This window comes from Salmo salar, chromosome 18, assembly GCF_965601325.2.
Source record: "Salmo salar chromosome 18, fSalSal1, whole genome shotgun sequence".
In the NCBI taxonomy this organism is placed as follows: Eukaryota; Metazoa; Chordata; class Actinopteri; order Salmoniformes; family Salmonidae; genus Salmo; species Salmo salar.
Genome location: NC_138308.1, coordinates 23,076,016 through 23,098,970, shown reverse-complemented (window position 1 = coordinate 23,098,970; position 22,955 = coordinate 23,076,016). Strand labels below are relative to the sequence as shown.

Here is a 22,955-nt window from a genome sequence, read left to right as displayed (position 1 = left end):
AGACATCATGATGAAATAAGATTTTCTCATTCAACGCTGAGATTGTTTAGTTCACACGTGTAAGATGCAGCACGGGGAAGGTTTCCTAAGCTTACTTCTTACTTTGCTATGCTTGCCATGTCCATGCTACAGGTCCAATCAGAGTAACGTTGTATTAGAACTGTGTCAAAGGTGAAGTCACTAAAAACAGTAAGAATCACAAATTACAATTCTTGTTCTGCCTAACAATTGGAACATGTGGCCTGTAGACAAATCACTCCCCAATGTACTACTGAATGTGGCCAGCAGATGTAATTTTTCTTAGCTAAGTATCATTGAACCAAAGTGAGACTGAACCTACACTGTTTGGGATTTCTAACTGCAGTTGAGAAACTTCAATCTGACCTTTGAGGCTTGCCTTAGAAGCTTGGGGCTGTTAACTCCATGCCGTCATCTGGTCTGTCCATTAGAAGCAGCTCCAAAGACCCATAATCTTATCACAGCTTGCCTGCTGTATTCAACCTTTTCAATAATCACACAAAGAAATAAGGCTCTGTCAAGTCTGAATTATTTACATTACATGTATAATACATGCATACATGTATAATGTAGCATTGTACATGTTAATTTAGTCCAAAGGCTGTAATATTTACAAGGCATTTAGGGTATGTCTGCATAGCCAAAGCTGATAGTTTGGCAATGATTACAGTGTTGTATGGGCTATTTGGCCATTATATGTGGAGTTGCTTTACTGCCAGGACATGAGAACCTCTACTGCTCCAAGCAAAGACACACACACACACACACACACACACACACACACACACACACACACACACACACACACACACACACACACACACACACACACACACACACACACACACACACACACACACACACATATGATACACATAGTCAGACAAACTTATAGTGGCACATACAGTGCATTTGGAAAGTATTCAGACCCCTTGACTTTTTCCACATTTTGTTGAGTTACCGCCTTATATTCCAAAATGGATTAAATAAAAAAAAATGCCTCATCAAACGAAACACAATAACCCATAATGACAAAGTGAAGACAGGTTTTTAGAAATTTTTGCTAATTTATAAAAAAAAAAAACAGAAATACCTTATTTACATAAGTATTCAGACCCTTTGCTATGAGACTTGAAATTCAGCTCAGGTGCATCCTGTTTCCATTGATCATCCATGACATGTTTCAACAACTTGATTGGAGTCCAGAGATCCTTGATGAAAACCTGCTCTAGAGCATTCAAGACCTCAGACTGGGGTGACGGTTCCCCTTCAAACAGGACAATGATCCTATGCACACAGCCAAGGCAATGCAGGAGTGGCTTCGGGACAAGTCTTTGAATGTCCTTGAGTGGCCCAGCCAGAGCCCGGACTTGAACCCGATTGTACATCTCTGGAGAGACCTGAAAATTAGCTATGCAACGAGGCTCCCCATCCCACCTGAAAGAGCGTGAGAATATCTGCAGAGACGAATGGGAGAAACTCCCCAAATACAGATGTGCCAAGTTTGTAGAGTCATACCAAAAAAGACTTGAGGCCGTAATCGTTGCCAAAGACGCTTCAACAAATCACTGAGTAAAGGTTCTGAATACCTATGGAAATGTGAAATTTCTGTTTTTTTATTTGTAATAAATTAGTTTTTGCTTTGTCATTATGGGGTATTGTGTGTAGATTGATGATGGGTAAAAAAACAATTGAATCAATTTTAGAATAAAGCTGTAATGTAACAAAATGTGGAAAAAGTCAAGGGGTCTGAATACTTTCTGAATGCACTGTACAATATCCATAGCAAATTACACTTTAGTGCAGCACTTTGATTACAAAACAGGGTAAATGAGGGCAATGGTATGGAAAGGATTTCTGTCTGATAAGGATCAAAATGAGGCCAAAGCTGTAGGCGACTAGATAATAGAAGACGAGCGTACTGTACTTGACTGAGGTAAAATATAAATCATTCACATTAAGTTTAGTAAAAAAGGGCCCGTCTCGCCCCGTCTCTCTATCTCGAAGATCCCTTTTAACCTGTAGCTACTTCATAATTCATGCCCTCTCTCTTATGGAGAGGTGGAATGATGTACCTCATATATTTATCCACCATCCTATGATTGATAAAGATTACCCTAGTAAGTAATGTCACTAGAATGGACAACTGAATGTTTCAGATGAATAAAGAAAACACCTCATGACTGGTTCTAGAAAGTAATTCTTCTTTTTTTGCGTGTGAAGACAAGTATAAATCTGGCCAATTTATCAGTTATAAATCAAGCCAGTGTTTGTAAAGCAGAGATGCATGCTTTCATTTGTGAAATGTCAAGCATAATGGCTGGGTTTACACCACAGCATGCAACATGCAGAGAAACATCTATTATTCATCTCAAATGTACTTTACCAGCAACAATATGTGACAAAGACTGACATTACATCCTCTTGTGTTAAAAACAAAAAACAATGTTTTAAGTGAGAAGGCGCTTTTACACCGGAAGGTGATTATGCATCATTATTTTACAACATTATAATTAAGCGATAAGGCCCGAGGGGGGTGTGGTATACGGCCAGTATACCATGGCTAAGGGCTGTTTTGCATTATCTATTCCAAATATCTACTCCAAACTTTTTTCGAATTATCTACTGTAAATATGACATTATTCCAATATTTCCATCAGTTTGAATCCCTTTCAAGGGGGGACTTTTATTTTAAAGATGAACCGCAAATTCCACTATTGTGGCTATTCCTTATTGTGGCTAGCTTCACACAGGTGTGCACGGCAGTTTGGAAAAGTTGTTAGTTTAGTTTGGCAATGTTGGCAATGTCGATTAGCACATATGTGGATTAAAATGCCAAGAAGACTGTAGAAGGAGCGTATGGTGTCCTCCAAAAACTTTGACTTCGAAAGACTATTTAAATGTATTGAAGCGTTCACTCCAAAATGATTTTGTTCATTCACTCAAGAGTGATTGCACATTTATTTATCTTGCTTGTTGAAAATATAATAGTCTTAAACAGTTGATTTGTTAAAAACAGACTCATTTCATCAAGTAGGTAACCAAGTTAGCAAGAGTTTGCTTTGATTTTGACTGCATGCTGCTGGCTGGGCTGGTTGCAACCTGATCTCATAGCATTTCGTATTCTGTATGTAAATCCGAGATACTTAATTTAGTACGATAGGTGTGTATTAATTTGTGGATGTCCATAATCCATTTCTCATGATATGTTACGAATTACAATTCTTATGGCATGTTAAGTATTTGTAATTTGTATGATCTGTTATGGATTTCAATTCGTAAAATATGTATGATATGGTACGAAATCCAATTTGATGTTGCTAATGTTAGCTAGGTGGCTAATGTTAGCTAGGCTAGTTAGGGTTAAGGTTAGTGTTAGGAGTTATGTTAAACGGTTAAGGGAAGGGTTAGCTAGCATGCTAAGTAATTGCAAAGTAGCTAAAAAGTAGTAAGTACGGTAGTTGCAAAGTAGGTAATTAGCTAAAATGCCAATGTTTTCCATGATGAGATTAGAACACTCAACCTTTGGGTTGATAGACATTTGTGTTATCAGCCATATGTCCACTGCGACATATACTTAAGTATCAAAAGTAAATGTAATTGCTAAAATATACTTAATTATCAAAAGTAAATATATTACTTCACGTTCCTTATGTTCAGGCAATCCAGGCAGCCAATTTTCTTGTTTTTTATTTATCGGAGATCCAGGGGCTCTCAGCACTCAGACATAATTTACATACGAAGCATTTGTGTTTAGTGAGACCGCCAGATCAGAGGCAGTATGGATGACCAGGGGTGTTCACTTGATAAGTGTCACGGTTGTTGTTGGTAGAAATGGAGGACCAAAATGCAGCAGGTACGTGAATGCTCATCTTGATTTTTAATTATCTTCAAAAATGAACATACAAAATAACAAAACCGAAAAAACGAACAACTAACAAACAGTCTGGCAAAGCAAAGCTCAACACAGAACAATCACCCACAAATCACACACACAAACACACCCTAATATATGGGACTCTCAATCAAAGGCAGATAGACAACACCTGCCTTCAACTGAGAGTCCCAACCCCAATTAACCAAACATAGAAACACACACACTAGACTAACCATAGAATACAAACACATAGACCATCAACCAAAAACCCGGAAATACTAAATCAAACACCCTTTACACAAACACACCACCCCGAACCACATAAAACAAATACCCTCTGCCACGTCCTGACTAAACTACAAAAACAATTAACCTTATACTGGCCAGGACGTGACAATAAGTGTGTGAATTGGACCATTTTCCTGTCCTGCTAAGCATTCAGAATGTAACAAGTACTTGTGGGTGTCAGGGAAAATGTATGGAGTCAAAAGTACATTATTTTCTTTAGGAATGTAGTGGAGTAAAAGCAATCGTTGTCAAAAAAGATAAATAGTAAAGTACTGATACCTCCAAAAACGACTTAAGTAGTACTTCAAAGTAGTTTTACTTCAGTACTTTACACCACTGGTATCTTGTAGCTTGCGGTGACTTCAGCCATGATAGCTCTCAAAGCGATGTTGTCTGGAAAACTATTCATAGAATAAAAGTCAAAAGATGTGATGCATGTCTGAATGGAATGTGCTATAATATTATGTCCAGTGTCCAATGTCCAATGTCCATGCATTTTATCCAGATTTCATCTGCACTTGACCTCCACTCAAAAAACAGGGTTTAGGGTTTTACGTTTCTTTCTGGGGGTTTACATAGCTTCACTACCAGATAAATCCATGATGCCTGGGCATGAGTGTGAGGACTTGTGGCATGGAGAGAGTAGCGTGACCCAGTAGCAGATGGGCCCACTCACTGATGCTGAGTTGAACAGTGTTTCTCGGCGATACCACATACAAAGGCTCACAAACCTGTCTTGTAGTCAATGTGGCAGTGAGCTGAACCAACATAATCTTTTTTATTACCTAAGATTTAACAGTCTGTAGCTCTCTCTCCATTTCTCGCTCTCTCTCTCTAACCATCTCTCCCTTCTTCTCTCCATTCTTCTTCATCTTTTCTCTCTCTCCAACTCTCCCTTCTTCTTCTCTCTCTCCAACTCTCTCCCTTCTTCTTCTCTTTCTCCAACTCTCTCTCCCTTCTTCTTCTCTCTCTCCCACTCTCTCTCTCTTCTTTCTTTCTCTCCGTTCTTCTCTCTCTCCAACACTCTCTCCCTTCTTCTTCCTCTCGCTCACCCTTCCTCCATCTCTTTTTCTCTATCTCTCTGAAAGGAATGAGTAGTGGGAAGCGGCCAAGCAGCCAATGTTCCTCTCGTTGCCTCCTGTTTATACACTAATAGGATTTACTCTGAGGCTTATTTTCCGCTCCTTGTCTTCCGTCCTGGAATGGAGTCCTCCGCAGCCAACAGTGCAGGTGGTGGGTAGTAAATTATACATGCTGCCCTCCAAGCACTTCAGCATGAGGGAGGGGGGTCCCAAAAAAAAGCCTCCGTCCTGAACACCCCCACCACAACCCTCCCTAACGCCTAGTCCCACCATCTTCCTCCCATCCCTCCCTCCTCCTCCCCATCCCTTCCTCCTCCTCCCCATCCCTCCCTCCTCCACTCCATCCCTCCCTCCTCTCCATCCCTCCCCTCCTCCTTTCCATTCCTCTACTCCCTCCACTCCATCCCTCCCTCCTCCACTCCATCCCTCCCTCCCGTCTATTCCTCCCCTCCTCCTCTCCATCCCTCCCTCCTCCTCTCCATCCCTCCCTCCTCCTCTCATCCCTCCCTCCTCTTCTCATCCCTCCCTCCTCCTCTCCATCCCTCCCCTCATCCACTCCATCCCTCCCTCCTCCTGTCTATTCCTCCCCTCCTCCTCTCCATCCCTCTTCTACACCATCCCTCCCTCCCTCCCTCCATCCCTCCCTCCTCCTCTCCATCCCTCCCTTCTCCTCTCCATCCCTCCCTTCTCCTCTCCATCCCTCCCTCCTCCTCTCCATCCCTCACTCCTCCTCTCCCTCCCTCCTCCTCTCATCCCTCCCTCCCTCCTCTGCTCCATCCCTCCCTCCTCCTCTCTATCCCTCCCCTCATCCACTCCATCTCTCCCTCTCTCCTCCTGTCTATTCCTCCCTCCCCCCTCCTCTCCATCCCTCTCCTCCTCCACTCCATCTCTCCCTCCCTCCTCCTCTCTATCCCTCCCTCCCATCTATTCCTCCCTCCTCCTCTCCCTCCCTCCTCCTCTCCATCCCTCCCTCCTCCTCTCATCCCTCCCTCCTCCTGTCTATTCCTCCCCGCCATCCCTCTTCTACACCATCCCTTCCTCCATCCCTCCCTTCTCCTCTCCATCCCTCCCTCCTCCTCTCCATCCCTCACTCCTCCTCTCCCTCCCTCCTCCTCTCCATCCCTCCCTCCTCCTCTATTCCTCCCCTCCTCCTCGCCATCCCTCTTCTACACCATCCCTTCCTCCATCCCTCCTTCCTCCTTCCTCCTCTCTATCCCTCCCTCCTCCTCTCCATCCCTCCCTTCTCCTCTCCATCCCCCCTTCTCCTCTCCATCCCTCCCTCCTCCTCTCCATCCCTCCCTCCTCCTCTATTTCCCTCTCCTCCTCCACTCCATCTCTCCCTCCCTCCTCCTCTCTATCCTTCCCTCCTCCCCTCCTCCTCTCTATCCCTTTCTCTCTATCCCTTCCTCCTCCCCTCCTCCTCTCTATCCCTCCCTCCTCTCCATTCCACCCTCACTCCTCCTCTCCATCCCTCCCTACCCCACTCCATCCCTCCCTCATCACTATTTCTCAAGCACTTTTTAAGCAGCTCAATAATGTTAAAGCACAACAAACCATAGAAAAAGAGAAATTATGCCATAGACTTGTGACCTAGACGATCACCAGCATCCATCTGATTGGACAGGTCATCTCCCAGGAGACAATCAGTCTTGATTTCCTCTTTACCACCTCCATCACTATTACAGGTAATGGAGAGGAGTATTTGGGGTCGCAGAAAAGTGAAAACATTTGTCATATCGACCTGCACTGTTCTTACTGTCACATGGGAGAGAAATGCATGAAAATAACCTGCATAAGATGGATATGTTGTTGTTAGTTCAGTTAATCATTGAAATTGATCATTTCTACAGACAGACAGGCGAGTACCTGTGGATAGATAATATGGCAACAAACATTGTACAATAAAAAAGGGATTGGCAATCTTACATACAGTAATTACATACAGTAATTGGTCCAATTCAGTAGTTTATACCAGACCTCATATCATGAAAGCCTATGTTTGCCTTCCAAAATAAAACTCAACCTGTAGCAGTGTGACCCACAAAGATCACCCCCCAAAGATCAGAAATCACCTTCAAAAGACACATCAGCTGGAGGACAAGAGGAAATGAGGGAGAAAAGAGAAAAGAGAGTGATGATGCACCTGAAACACCCTAATTAGTGCCTTACAGTCACTCTGTTTACATTACAGTCACTCTGTTTACATGTGAATCCAAAGTTCACCATTTAATTTCCTGAAAACCTGGCAATTACCGGCCTTGCAATCGCTAAGGGAATAGGGCAGGAAAAAAACAAATAACATTGCTTTACTTTTTCAAAAAGTGATACCATGCTTCAAAAGCCTGTTTTCTGATACCCAAATTAAAAGATTAGTGAAATCCCAGCTCGCAGTGACATTTAGAGAGAAGCCGATGACTCCTTTGAATACAGATTAGTGTATACCTTTAAATACAACAGTGGTACCAACACGTACAATTCCAAAGGCAAATCTCATTCAATGTGCTAGCAATTTCTCTAGGGGCTGATACCAAGAGATGACTTACACTACACTCTCAACGCATTCAGAGGTGTCACAGAAACTCAGAGACGTGCAGAGTCAATGACCTGAATGACACAACATATCCCGGTGCACCCAAGGAATGACAGCAGCAGGCTGGATTTAGGCACAGAGCGGACAAAGCCTTGTACAGAACGCTTCAGTGGAACACTTTCCAGGACGGGGAGAGAAGAGGGACAGAACAGTGACTACATTTAGGAGCAGTGGGCCGGACCATAACTCACACTATCTCTCTCTCTCAGCTCACTTTGTCTCTTTATTCTCTGACAGGACCTACAGCGCCAGGCAGTGCTGACTCTCTCCATTCCAAAGGGGATAGTCGAATGCATATTCTATGTGTCTTTCAGGTCTCAATGGGCTGCAGGTCTGATAGGCCCTTCTCTTTGCCAGAGGTCTATCTGTGATTTATTCTGCTGTAGACTACATGGTCACTACAGCATGAAAATGCACATGCAACATGCACAGGCAAGGCAGTATTTATGCATAGTAGAATAGGTTGTGAGTAAAAGGTACAGGAGTACCTTTTACACACACACACACACACACACACACACACACACACACACACACACACACACGGATACTAACAGTAAATAAAACGCTATTTAACACATATGCACAGACAAACACACACACGGCCAACTCAGCATGCGTAAAGTACCAACACAGCCACACATACACATGTACACACACGGCAGCATGAACTGGACGGCAGCAGCATCATGCATAGTATACTGCTAGCTGATGTGTTTTCAGACATTTTCATGTCCACTATCATCCCTGTGCCCAAGAAAGGGAAAGTAACTGAACTGAATGACTACTGACCCATAGCACTCACTTCCGTCATCATGAAGTGCTTCAAGAGGTTAGTCAAAGACCACGTCACCTCCTCCCTCCTCGACACACCCAGCCCTCTCCAATTCTCCTACCGCCAACAGATCCACGGATGACGTAATCACCATGGCACTGCACACTAACCTCACCCACCAGGACAAAAGGAATGCATATGTGAGGATGCTGTTCATCGACTACAGCTCGGTATTCAATACCATAGTGCACTCTAAGCGCATCACAAAGCTCAAGACCCTGGTCCTGGACTTCCTGAAGGGCCGCCCCCAGGTGGTGAAGGTAGGCAACATAACCTCTTCCACACTGATCCTCAACACGTGGGCCCCACAAGTGTGCGTCCTCAGTCCCCTCCTGTACTCCCTGTATACCCACGCCTGCGTGGCCTCACACAGTTCCAACTCCATCATCAAGTTCGCTGACTACACAACAGTAGTAGGCCTGATTACCAACAACGATGAGACGGCTAAAAGAGAGGAGGTAGGCACTCCGACGGTGTGGTGCCAGGTAAACAACCTCTCCCTCAACGTCAGCAACACAAAGGAACTGATTGTGGACTTCAAGAGGAACCAGGCTTGGCACGCCCCCATCCTCATCAACAAGGCCGCCGTGGAGATGGTCAAAAATGTAAAGTTTCTTGGCGTACACATCTCCGAGGAGCTGAAATGGTCAAACCACACGGACACTGTGGTGAAGAAGGCACGACAGGGACTCTTCAATCTCAGGAGGCTGAAGAAATGCGGCCTGTCCCAGAGGGCCCTCAGTGTTCTACAGGAGCACTATCGAGAGCATAATGTCAGGCTGCATCACAGCCTGGCATGGCAACTCCATCGCTGCTGATCGCAAGGCTCTACAGAGGCTGGTACGCTCAGCCGAACGCACCATTGGGTGCACACAGCCTGTCCTCCAAGACACCTACAATACAGGTGTAGCAGGAAGGCCAAGAAGATAATCAGAGACCTCAGCCAAAATCTAATCTAAATCGAATCGAATCTTACTACAGGCTAACAACTGTTTAACAACAATGCAGTTTGTCATGCAAATCTACCCAGCCCCTCGGCAGTGCAGCTCTGTGTATTAGTACACAATGTTATCGTAAACCCTCCATACTATACAATTCACCATCAATGCACAATAAGCAGCCTGATCAAGCCAGTCCCGGAAACATCCAGTATAATTACAGGAATAGTGTTAGACATGGATTAAATGAAAGGGTGAAATGTACACCACGGCTGTGACCTCACTTAGCTGATTGAAGCAGTTCCGTGTCTGCAGGCCAATCAAAGAGCTTATGACGGATTAAAAATAACCATTGGGTAATTAACAGGCCTGGAAAAGATGACGTGATCATTCTCCTCACTACACCCAGGAAATAGACATAAAAACACAAACAAATCCATTATGGAGATTTACCTACAGTTATTAAACCACAGGCGGGGACAATAATGGTCAAAGGCCAGCTTTCCATCATGTTTAGAGCGTTGTGAATAATGAGTTGTCATAAGTGGGGAATCTAGTGGGGATATTGCATTGGCCACGCCAACACTCTAAAAGGAGCTATCATTTGATCCTTTGGCACGTGTAGTAGAGGAAGGTGAAAGTGAACCTTACAGTTATTGAAGGAGGGTTTTCTAAGTCTATGTGCTTGGAGCAATTCAATTCTCCTTGACTTTTCCCTTGGGAGGAGTTGATGTAAATGGAGTTGCAGTAGTGGGTGTTGGGGGGTATTGGTACAAAGCACTCAACAAATTACTGCATCTCAACTCGGTGACTAAAATAGACCCTCATCTGCCGCAGTGAATAGTTAACGGCAGTTATTTGATACTCCGAAATAACTAACTAACTTGTCATTGATCTGATTGTTTGTCAATTTGAGTCATGCACAGGTCTTAACCCCTTTTTAGAATTGACCTGGATCTATCATATCAGTCTTGACGTGAAGGATGTCACCTAACCCAAACCTCATCATCCAGTGATCAACTTCATGCTAATATGGAAGCTCTCGTCACCTTAGTCCCTCTAGATCACAGAGACAGGTATTCTAATGCAACAGCTGTTTTTCCTCTTACCCTCCTACTGATCTTCTCCTTCACTTTTCTTCTTTTCCTCACGCCTACCCTTTTCCTTTCCTAAGCACTCCTCTTCCCGCACTCCTCCTTCACTCCCGCTCATTCTTATTCTGATCCTTGTTCTCTTCACACTTCTGCCCAGCCCTGCCTGTCTCCTCCTCCCTGGCGGTACACTGGCAGGGTCCTTAGTGGCAGTCACAGGGTGAATGTGAACAAAACAGCAAAGCAAAGGTCAACACGACCCTACTGCCACTCAACCATCCACTCATCTCACACACACCCCAGTCCCGGGAAGGCTCATCGATCCTGGCGCCTCATCGACCGGTAAGCCCCGAGTTCCAAAACACCCCCAATCAACAATAAATAAATAGCACTGCTAATGTGGAAATAGTGACTTGGTAAGCTATAATAATAACCAAAGGAAATCATCATAGACTAAGCAGCAGGAATGTCCACTGTAGAACAACCAGTAGGTTCCCTATGAAAGGTATTTGGGCTCACCATCAATCAGGCTTGATACCCAGTAAACCTTTGTGTTGTTGTCATATTTTAAGTCTTCTGCACTGATTTGTTTGGTATGCAGCCAGAAATAAACGTCTGTTGTCTTCTCTTATACTTTCAGAGCTGGAAGGTTATTGCCTGCTGTAACGGTAGATGCCCTTTATTAACAGAAAATGGCTTGTTTATACATGTTTTGATGATAGGCAACGACTCTGAATTAGGACGAGATAAGAAAACACATTTCTAAATAGAAGTCACCTCACTTTTATCGTGCAAAAATCACTTCAGTATTAACTTAAAGCTACAATCTGCAGTTTAAAAAATAACAAAGCCGTGAACCCGCCTTGGTTTTAGTAAAAAGCTGAGGAATGGGCTTGGAGAGATGTAACCACTCTCAAATTCATAGACAGAGCTATGGATACTAGGACTGACCATCCATGATATCAAAATGATAGTTTTAACCATGTTTTAAGGCTATACTATATACAGAGTGTTTGTTAATATTTACATGCTTTACAATCGCTGGAGTAAAACAAGGTTATATTTTGGGATCTGATGGGACACATGTATCAGTTATATTCTTCAAGAATCAATGGGTATTACTATTTGAGTGCTTTCGTAGCAGAGTAACTATTCTATTCAAGGCCATTGTAAAAGGATGCAGTGGTCTAAATGGCTGTAGCAGATCCCTAGCTATTAGGTTCATTTGATGAGGGTTCCATTCTCTTTCACAGTGCATGGAAACATCATTCAATACCACCATCATGGCCTTGGCAAACATATTAGTATCCAGTTCATTAATCATCCACTAACATTTAGTTTGCCTAGCTGAACACTCAGTCCAATTCAATTGAATCAACAATCCCTTACAACAGCTCTAACAAAAGCTTCAACATAAGCCAATTACCCCTCGTTTAAGTTACCATTCTGTTGGGGAGGGGAGGCATGTAAAAGTTTTTTCATTGTTCACCTTCTATGCCATTCTGTATGTCTGACAAGGTCGATAATCTCTTTGGCAACTTCTCTAAGCCTTTGACAACGGTTTTAATACTATTGTGTTCTCCTCTGGTTATATACAGCTAACTGCCAAAATAAAGGAAACACTTCCGTAAATGAGGCATACGAAGTATACCAAACAAAAATATAAATGCAACATGCAACAATTTCTAAGATTTTACTTAGTTACAGTTCATATAAGGAAATCACTGCCCAGTCATGTGAACTCCTAATCTATGGAGTTCACATGACTGGGCAGTGGCACAGACATGGGTGGGCCTAAGAGGGCATAGGCCCACCCACTTGGCAGCCAGGCCCACCCACTGTGGAGCCAGGCCCATCCAATCAGAATTTGTTTTTCCATACTAAAGGGCTTTATTACAGATAGAAATACTCCTCAACAAAACTGCACATTTTAAAGTGGCCTTTTATTGTATTTTTTTTGCTCATGAAACATGGAACTAACACTTTACATGTTGCGTTTATTTTTTTGTTCAGTGTATATTGAAAGCCGGTGATTCCACACGGGTATGGTTGTTGAGTTAATTAAGCAATTAACACCCCCTCATGCTTAGGGTCATGTATAAAAATGCCCAGTTCCCCATTATTTTTGCTACCATGGCTAGAAGAAGTGATCTCAGTGAGTTTGAAAGAGGGGTATCCATGGAGCATAGATGGTTTAAAGGGTGTGTGTGTGTGTGTGTGTGTGTGTGTGTGTGTGTGTGTGTGTGTGTGTGTGTGTGTGTGTGTGTGTGTGTGTGTGTGTGTGTGTGTGTGTGTGTGTGTGTGTGTGTGTGTGTGTGTGTGTGTGTGTGTGTGTGTGTGTATCTCAGTCACCAGATCTCAACCCAATTGAACACTTCTGGGAGATTCTGGAGCAGTGCCTGAGACAGCATTTTTCAACAAAACGCCAAATGATGGAATTACTCATGGAAAAATGGTGTGGCATCCCTCCAACAGAGTTCTAGATACGGTGCATTGAAGCTGTTCTGGCTCGTGGTGGCCCAGCACCCTATTAAGACAATTTATGTTGGTATTTCCTTTATTTTGGCAGTAACCTTATGATGTATTGTGATGATGTCAGCTGTTGGGTGACATCATATTTAAACCAAGGGGCCAGGGTTCCGGTCTACAGTAGAAGAACAGTTTTGACTGCTCCTGCAGTTTCGAATCGATACTGCAGTTTAACTGACGCCGGCCCAGAAAGACAATTCCCATTGAAGGCCACATAAAAAAGTCAGATTAGTAAATTCCTAAAAAGACACTTTAGTCATTACCTTTGTGTACATTTTTTGGGATGTTGAATTATTCAAATAATTATTGCTGAGGTCGATTTTTTCCCCCATCACTCACAGCCGAAGATATTAACGTTTTATATTCATCCAATGTCTGCCATGTTTGTGGATGACGTGATGACATCATCGCTGCTCCCTGTGCGCACTGAGTGCAAGCGTGCATGTGATGTTGGTCGGTATAAACTGGACGCAACTTGGATATAGACGGTGAACATGAGTAGATTACCTTGAAAACAACGGTCGGAAACTTTGGATGCAGTCTCCAGTTGGTATTATACCTCAGTGATTTGAACGGCACTGTCTGACTGACTATGCAAGCTACAAGAGACAAGCACTTTTAGCACTGTGAAGCTGTAGATGTGAATCTACAACATGAAAAAGTGAGATTGAATCTATCCACATTCTAAAGCTGATTATCTGCATCTGAGAAAAGAGATTTAAGTTAATAATCACCCGTCTGAACTTTGACTCAATACTTACATCTAGCTAAGAATTTAAACTGCAATAGATACAACAAACTATGGAAACAAGAAAATTGAAAGAATTTTTCAACAGCCTGCAAGTCTTTAACCACGATAAGAATGTAAACACCCTCATGCCATCAGAAATCACAAAGCTGAAATGGTGTCCCCAACCCTCCGGTCCTAAGCAATTAGATATAACAGCAAAGCAATCGATACAAAAAAATATTCTGCCGGGTCACTTACCTTCCTGCACTGCTTGAAATGGGTTGTTAGCCTCGATAGATTTTACAGAGTGGGTGATTTTTTCACTTTGTAGAATGTCGTCGTTGAGACTTAGGTCAGAAATGGCAAGTTGGAAAATTTCGTCATCCCTTCCAGCGTTTTCCTCAAATATGGCACCTGTTGGAGCAAAATAAATCAATATAGGCTCACGTATTTGTTGGGATAATAAACTGTGAACTGTGCCCATGGTTTTTTCATTCACCAACAGGTTTACTTGATCCAGCATAGTATCTATCCATTTTTAAATGATGATACAGTTTACACTGAACTACCTTATCGATTGCCCTTTATGGTATATGCGCTATTTGGATGCCTAAATAAATATTATTAAGGCTACATATTTACTGTAGGCAGAGTGGCTAACCTTGTCAAAAGTTCTTGATAGGCACTCTAGCACAGGTGGGATTACACGTGTTCATAAACGCGTGCAAAACAAATCACTTTCCAGACATGGATCTTTGGTTGGGTCTTTTGCCTATTTATTAGCAGCAAAGATAAACCATAGAACAGTGGAGTGCGGCAGAGTCACAAGCATTGGCTGTATAGTAGCCTACAGATGTGGAAACTGTCAATGGGATTTATTTCACATATGGACCTGTGAGTAGGCAGGGCAAACCCGTTTTGGTGATTTCTGCTATATAATCAAAATAAATCAATCACAGCACGTTTTTGGACTCATTCAGCAGTTTTTACCTGATTAAGTACAATACCATTGGAAATGAATGTTGAAAGTTTAATTTATGTTCCTAAAACTGCAGTTGAACATTATTCTGTCACTGCTTCCTGTAAACATTTTGATAAATAGCCCAACGTCAAAACACAGTTTTAAAGTGTCCAAATCAATAACCAATATGCAGGAACAGTTCACGATGTATTGAAAACCTAAACATAAAATGTACTATCTACAGTACACATGCATGTGCAACAATTGTAATCATATTGCTTGTATTTGTACAAGGGGCATATGCACTGTTTTTACATCACTGCTTAGAGGACAACCTGCAGAACACTTTCAGCTACGTTTTAGAATGTTGCATTTTGATACAGGGCTCACCAAAACAGAAAGAGAGACGCAACGCTGTTTTGTCAATCACTCCTATCGAGTATCACGTTGAAATTAATTAACCGAGAGCGGGGAGATAAGGTGCACGTCCTGTTAAAACTAACACACCTCAAAGAACACACGGAATCTGGGAATAATGTGTACATCACTGGTTAGAGGACAATTTGTAGAAGACAGCTAGCTACATTTTGAAGTGTTGCATTTTGATTCAAGTGGGTCGCCAACACGATACGTGTAATGCAACAATTTCGTGCAATTCTACACATTTTTCCATAATATGATAACCGGGGGTCTAACCCCCCTCCTGCCCTGAGGCACGTTCCCTGCGGTAATCTGGCCCTGCGAGGTGGCATTGGATATCAGCAGTGACAAATGTTGGTTGCTATTTGGCCTTGTGTTTTAGGTTATTGTCCTACTGAAAGGTGAATTTGTCTCCGTGTCTGTTGGAAAACAGACTGAACCAGGTTTTTCTATAAGATTTTGCCTGTGATTTTCCTGTTTCTTATCCTAAAAAAAATCCATAGTCCCTGCCGATGACAAGCATACCCATAACATGATGCAGCCACCACCATGCTTGAAAATATGAAGAGTGGTACTCAGTGATGTGTTGTGTTGGATTTGCCCCAAACATAACGCATTGTATTTAGGACATTAAGTACATTTCTTTGCCACGATTTTTGCTGTTTTATTTTAGTGCCTTATTGCAAACAGAATGCATGTTTTGGAATGCATTTTATTCTGTAAAGGCTTCTTTATTTTCACAAATTTTAGTTAGTTTTGTGGAGTAACTACGATGTTGTTGATCCATCCCTGAGCATTTTCCTTCTTCTCCAGCAACTAAGTTAGGAAAGAAGCCTGTATCTTTGTAGTGACTGGGTGTATTGATACACCATCCAAAGTGTAATTAATAACTTCACCATGCTCAATGCTGCTTTTTTTAACCTATTTACAATACATGTAGTTGCCCTTCTCTGTGAGGCATTGGTAAACCTGCCTGGTCTTTGTGGTTGAATCTGTATTTGATATTCACTGCTCGACTGAGGGACCTTACATATAATTGTATGTGTGGGGTACAGAGATGAGGTAGTCATGAAAAAAATCATGTTAAACACTATTACTGCACACAGAGTGAGTCCATGCAACTTATTATGTGACTTGTTAAGCAAATTTGTACTCCTGAACTTATTTAGGCTTTCCAAAACAAAGGGGTTGAATACTTATTGACTCAAGACATTTCAGCGTTTTTCTAAATTTCTAAAAATATAATCCCACTTTGACATTGTGGAGTATTGTGTGTAGGCCAGTGACATCTCATTTTTGAATGTAGGCTGTAACACAGCAAAATGTGGAAAAAGTCGAGGCGTGTGAATACTTTCTGAAGGCACTGTATTTCTCACTAATTTAACCATTTAGAGTTTAAAAATAGACTAGAACCTACATAGTGTCTGCAGCAGCCTAAACATTTGACGGCCCTACTGAAAGCAAAAGCGCCTCGCTATTTTGTGCGACTCACAATACATTTCACGACTTGGAAAGCGACAGTAAAGGGATTCAATTCACATCCTATTGAACTGAGAGCAGACGCGTGTTGTGTAGGAAAACATAGAGATCTCTATGGAGGACATAATTTCAAGAGGAAAATGTACCTGTGGTTGACCACTTTAGTTGCGTGTCAGTTGCAACTCTGGTTGATGTCTACTGAGCACAGCGTATGGAGGCTACGCTGTAGTACAGTGGGTTGCATACACACTAGTGTCACTGAGTGAAATATTATGGGAAACCTACAAAATAAAGTGATGATATACTTAGTGGCATGGTGTATTCTGACAATGAAGGCACATTTTAGCAATTTAAGCCATTTACTGCGTGAGTGTAGCTTCGGTTAAGCTCCCTAGCACTATCTATGAGAGAGCGAGAGAGAGAGAAAGAGACAGACAGACGGAGACAATTGCACTTGCACGGACACACACACTCACACATTAATCAAAGCGAGATAACCCAATAGCCACATATACAGACATCCCCACTTGAGATCAACCACAGATGTTCCCAGAAACCAAGTGTTGCATAATACAATAAAAAGTGGGATGATTAATTGTATTATCTGGGTCATCCGAGTTATCAGGGTTATTAGGGTCTATTAATATTAAAACCACACCGCAATTTCCCTGGAGAATGACCCAGAGGAGAGAGAGCACTTGCTGCTCCTATTTGGTAAGCAGTGCAATGTGGAGTAACACATTATATATAGGCCTATATGCCGTATGATAAGTACAAAGTAAAGGACACATTTAGGGTATGCAGCAGTAGCCTAATGTTATATTTTTTTTTAATAAACTCGTGTTTCGTCTTGTTCTTGAAAGGTGGTGCAACTACGCAACAGCATTATGATCATTGTTGAGAATATGCCTATATGTTGAGAATATGCATAGCCATTACTCTTGTAAAGAAATAGACGACCATATATTTGCACGCGTGTGTGTGTGTGTTTGAGTGAGCGAGCGAGAGAGAAGGAGAGGGGGGCTATGGAAGGTGTGGGATTTATCGTCGAGGTCGGGCATATCAATTCCATTTCAAACCAGGTTTTTCAAATAATTTGACTAGTGGTAGTAAAGGCTATACTTCAGTTTCGCGTTTATGCATGCATTTTGTGGAGATCGGGCATTAATGTAAATCCCGCAATCTCTCTTTAACATTCTGTATCATCATGAGTTTATTCTGTCTCCACAATACAATGACAACTCATGCTTTTTTGGTGCTGGAAAACTGGCAGATCAAACATCAAGCATATGTTGGCAGAAAAGCTCCCTCGAGGTTTAGGCTACACAATCCAATGTAATGACAGTATTGCATCTTTCACAATGAAAACCTATTGACAACCCATCTGTAATGCTATTGATATGGCGATCACGTCCCATTAAAAGTTAAGGCTTGTGGTCTGATTTAGGAGGGGGAGTGCATAACAAACCGTGAACCGCTCAAGTGACATTGATTCCTCAAAAGCTGATGGGGGAAAAGGCACTGCTACTGGTGAAAATAAATGCCATGTCTTTGCTAAATGATTGACATTTAAGAAATCGATCCACTCCATTCACATGTTAGCTAGACTTTCTCTGATAGCCTAAAAAAATGAAGTCGGCGAATGTTTACATTTCCTACACCAAGATTGAAATAGGGTTATGTTCAGGAGACTATACCTTAAGTTAACATTGACTGCATCCAAACTTTCAGTTTACATCTGACGCAGTCAAAATAGATTATTTATTCCGCAAAACATCCCTGAGGCTGCCCTTCACGCGTTACAGTTACGTGCATCGCATGCATTAGTCTCTGCTACACAGTGATGGTTCTAGATGTTTCTGCAGCACGTCTCACTAAAACCCGCGCATAGCTGTCCATGGTCCTTACCAATGTGAATGATGGAGTCCGCTCCGGCAGAATTGCATTGCAATATCCAGAGAGAAAGGCAGATCAACAGCAACTCCATTTCTGGCTTTTAGCGAAGCAGCTCATCCAAGCTTCCTCGGCTGTTCGACAATGCAATGGGTCACCACAAACAATGACCAAAAACGATACAAATCACAACTGTCATTCAGAAGCCTCAAAATGAAGGAAACACTAAAGAAAGACTAAAAACTATATTTATAACAAGGGAAATAACGGCTTTAAACGGAAAGTGAGGGGGAAATAAGGGAAGAAAGGTTGGGAAACCCGTGGTTGTATTCAAAGACAGCTACTGAGCCCGGCGTTCCGTCTCTCGCTCTCGCCTTCTCCAGCGCTCACTGTGTCTAAAAGCATGGCAAACTGCAAAAATGCGGAGGGACACCCCCCTGTAATCACAGAGAGAGAGAGAGAGAGAGAGAGAGAGAGACACTCACAAGCACACACACTGAATCGTGAAATCGCTTGTTCGCCCGACCCACGTGACTGCAGAGACTTCACTTCTCAGTGCAGTCCGGAGAAGCCGGGTAAAATGGAATTTGTTCTAGCCGGAGAGAGACGCGGGCAGAGCGCAGTGTTTTTAGAGTAGCCTACCTTGAGGCTGATAGACAACTATGCAGTGTATGCTTGGATGAAGGCTACTAAATAATTGCAAACACTGAATATAGTCATATTTATTGCGGTAGGCCTACATGATATACATTGATAGTCTGATCGAAAACTAGATTAGGCTATATGGTTCTGCCCCTGCTTGCCAAAATGCATTATGATTTACAAGTTATCATTTGATAAATAGGCTAATGTCCAGAAACTAAAGAGCAGAGCAACGGGGTGAGAGAAGACTCGGGTGCAGATGTTGAGCCGAAGAAGGGGATCTAGCCATAAGGTGAAAGTGATGGATGAAGGACATTTGACAGAACTTAACATTTTTCAGCGCAGAAGTTCTGGTCCTAGGAAACAGCCAGCGAGAAAGCCTAATTGACTTGGCAACAGTGGGATTTGGCCAGAAGCGAAGATTGAGGAACTACAGACATATGCAAATGAAGGCTGATTGATTGATTGATCGATTATGCCTTTACGCGTTACTTGACTGACTGATTGATTAGTCTCTTCACAAAACGCTGAACAAACGAATTAATGGGCCACTCCTGTGGCGATAACTAGTATGGTAATTGTTGAATGCCTATATGCTAATAACTGAGGATGAATCAATGTCATGTCATATTGAGCCGAATCCAATTTTATGCAGGTTTACAATTCCATAGATTTAAAGAGGATGGGTATAAATTAGGCATTTCATTTGTTATTTTACCCGCTTACAAGAAGGGAACAGGTGCTGAGAAGAAGTTTCAAGTGCAAGATGAAGATGCATGATAGGAATAATCCTACAATTAAAGGATATTTCTTGTGACTGAGCATATACGGAAATATCTTGTAATTGTTTGGTTAGATCTACCAGGTCACGTCGCCTTTCAGAACCACGAAAGTGGACAGCGCCTTTGGAATACGCTACAAGGACCGCTTGACCCGACTGAAGGAGCAATCACCTGTAGATCGCAGACAACAAAGGAATTTATGCATTCAAATACTTTTACATTGAAATTGTTGTTTAAATAATTGATTGAGTTGTCTAACAAATTAATTCGGTTGTATATTTTTGTCGAATTTCATAACTTCAATCGGATCATTTGGTCTAACATGCGTAGCTTACATTAGACTGAAACATTAACCAAGCTCGCCTAGCTGTAGGCTACAAATGTAGGATCTTAATTTGATCACTATTTGGTTGCTGAGAGTTTTCCTGCTTTGCAGGAATTACATTTTTTGTTGTTGATTTACATAAATTCAATGAAAACAACTGGTAGTGTTAACGTATTCCACTTTTCATGTAGCCCCATTTTGACCAGCTAATAGGCCAACCATAGATAAAGCAATATTATGGACTAAACAATAAAATCATGTTGCTGCAAGATTATTTTCCTGCAACAATACAGGTCAAATTAAGATCCTATATCTGTATATTCACCTCAATCATTCCACCACCTCTACGACTATCATATATGTAGGCTACGTTACCCATCTAACTCCCACCCTGTCCATTTGGAACACATACATCCCTGCGCCAATGGCCTAAAGTTCTGTTCAAATTACAGCTGACATACCGTCCCTAGTGGCCATCTCTATGCACTACGACTGTACCAGCATATTCCAAACTCACCCCCTCCTAGGTGCGCTGAGGAGCATTATAAAACAACAAGTCTCAGAATCTTTGTATTATTTTTCAGACACATTCTTTCATTCAAAGTGTGTTATTATGTAACAGAGAAGTGGGGAAATAAATTAGGTTAGGTGATGTAAATTTACTGAAGATTACTGCATAAAGCTTTACTGAGAAATGACTGGTTCTGTCAACCTCCATGGATTAAATGAGCCCACCATCATTTAGTGAATGACCTGTATTAGGACGCAAAATTATTTATAAAGTTGTCAAACTAAGATATACACAAATAATCATAATTGTGTTGAGAGATTTACGAAGAACCTGTTTCCCAGACCCAGAGTATGCCAATTGCTGGACAACGAAGAACTTTCAAAAAAGAAACTGAGCATGCTTTATGGTTCAGGAGTAGGACCAGCCCATTAAATCCTAGACTTAGACATGCATATGTGCTATGTCCAATAACTTCATAAAGTTTGGTCTTTCCATGGTCTTTCCATCATCTAATTCCCACTAATACTTGAATGGATGAGAGAGTTTCTATACTTTATCAAATCCACTATCAGATCAGGGGTGAACTGAAAGGGAGTGTAGGAATGTTTTATGACATTCATCGCATGGCTGACTAATTTACTGCTCCCACCCATGTAACCATTGTTTTTTTAGAGCTGGTTCATATACCATGTCTGTGAGAGGCACTGGAATCATCAAAGGAATCCTTCTGGGGAAGCCTACAGTAGCTTAATTCCATGCCCCCGCTATGCATTTTACCCATGTAACACGTAAGAGACATCCAATTTAGAGGTACAACATAATACATAATACAAATCTGACTCCAATGACCCTTGCCTGTCTGCATGTACTGTAGATGGCATGGGAATGTCATTTCAGTAGATCAAAAGAGTTAGTGGGTTATCATATATTCTGTTTGTTAAGCTACTTCATATGCAAATAGAAATATAATAAAAAGGCATAGTCGTTAAAGATGATTACTGTGAGCCTGGGGGCACTTATTAGCATGTAACAGAAGGGTAGGGCCATACATGCCACCTCTTGAGGACTCAAGGACTGATTCTATTTCAAGTAGTTAATGTATGTATAGGCTTTTGAAACATAAATCCATATAAACCCATTTGTATCCAAGTGATTATTTTTGTGGTCTGTTCATAGTGTTCGTTTTGGGTCCAAGTGTATCCAATTGAGATACAGTAACAGTCAAAAGTTTGGACACCTACTCATTCAAGGGTTTTTCTTTATTTTTTACTATTTTCTACATTGTAGAATAATAGTGAAGACATCAAAACTATGAAATAACACATAAGATATCATGTAGCAACCAACAAAGTGTTAAACAAATCAAAATACATTTTATATTTGAGATTCTTCAAAGTAGCCACCCTCTGCCTTGACGACAGATTTGCAGACTCTTGGCATTCTCTCAACCAGCTTCATGAGTTAGTCACCTGGAATGCATTTCAATTAACAGGTGTGGCTTGTTAAAAGTACATTTGTGGAATTTCTTTCCTTCTTAATGCGTTTGAGCCAATCAGTTGTGACAATGTAGGGTTGGTAGACAGAAAATAGCACTATCTGGTAAAAGACCAAGTCCATATTATGTCAAGAACAGCTCAAATAAGCAATGAGAAATGACAGTCCATCATTACTTTAAGACATGAGGGTCAGTCAACCCGGAACATTTCAAGAACTTTGAAAGTTTCTTCAAATGCAGTCGAAAAAACCATCAAGCGCTATGATGAAACAGGCTCTCATGAGGACCGCCACAGGAAAGGAAGACCCAGAGTTACCTCTGCTGCAGAGGATGAGTTCATTAGAGTTACCAGCCTCAGAAATTGCAGCCCAAATAAATGCTTCACAGAGTTCAAGTAACAGACACATCTCAATATCAACTGTTCAGAGGAGACTGCGTGAATCAGACCATGGTCGAATTGCTGCAATGA

The 22,955-nt window shown here is 41.9% G+C and overlaps 1 protein-coding gene across 1 annotated transcript in view; it reads right to left on the bottom strand.

Moving 5' to 3' along the window:
- LOC106577051 (glutamate receptor ionotropic, delta-1) overlaps positions 1-19,155 on the bottom strand; it is a 354,069-nt gene extending 334,914 nt beyond the window's left edge. Inside the window, exons 1-2 of the mRNA XM_014154750.3 lie at positions 18,747-19,155; positions 14,237-14,392 (exon numbers count right to left, since the gene is read on the bottom strand). Of these exons, the coding sequence (XP_014010225.1) occupies positions 14,237-14,392; positions 18,747-18,825 (235 nt within the window). The 5' untranslated portion in view covers positions 18,826-19,155. The remainder of the gene's footprint in view (positions 1-14,236; positions 14,393-18,746) is intronic.
- Positions 19,156-22,955: the final 3,800 nt, after the last annotated feature.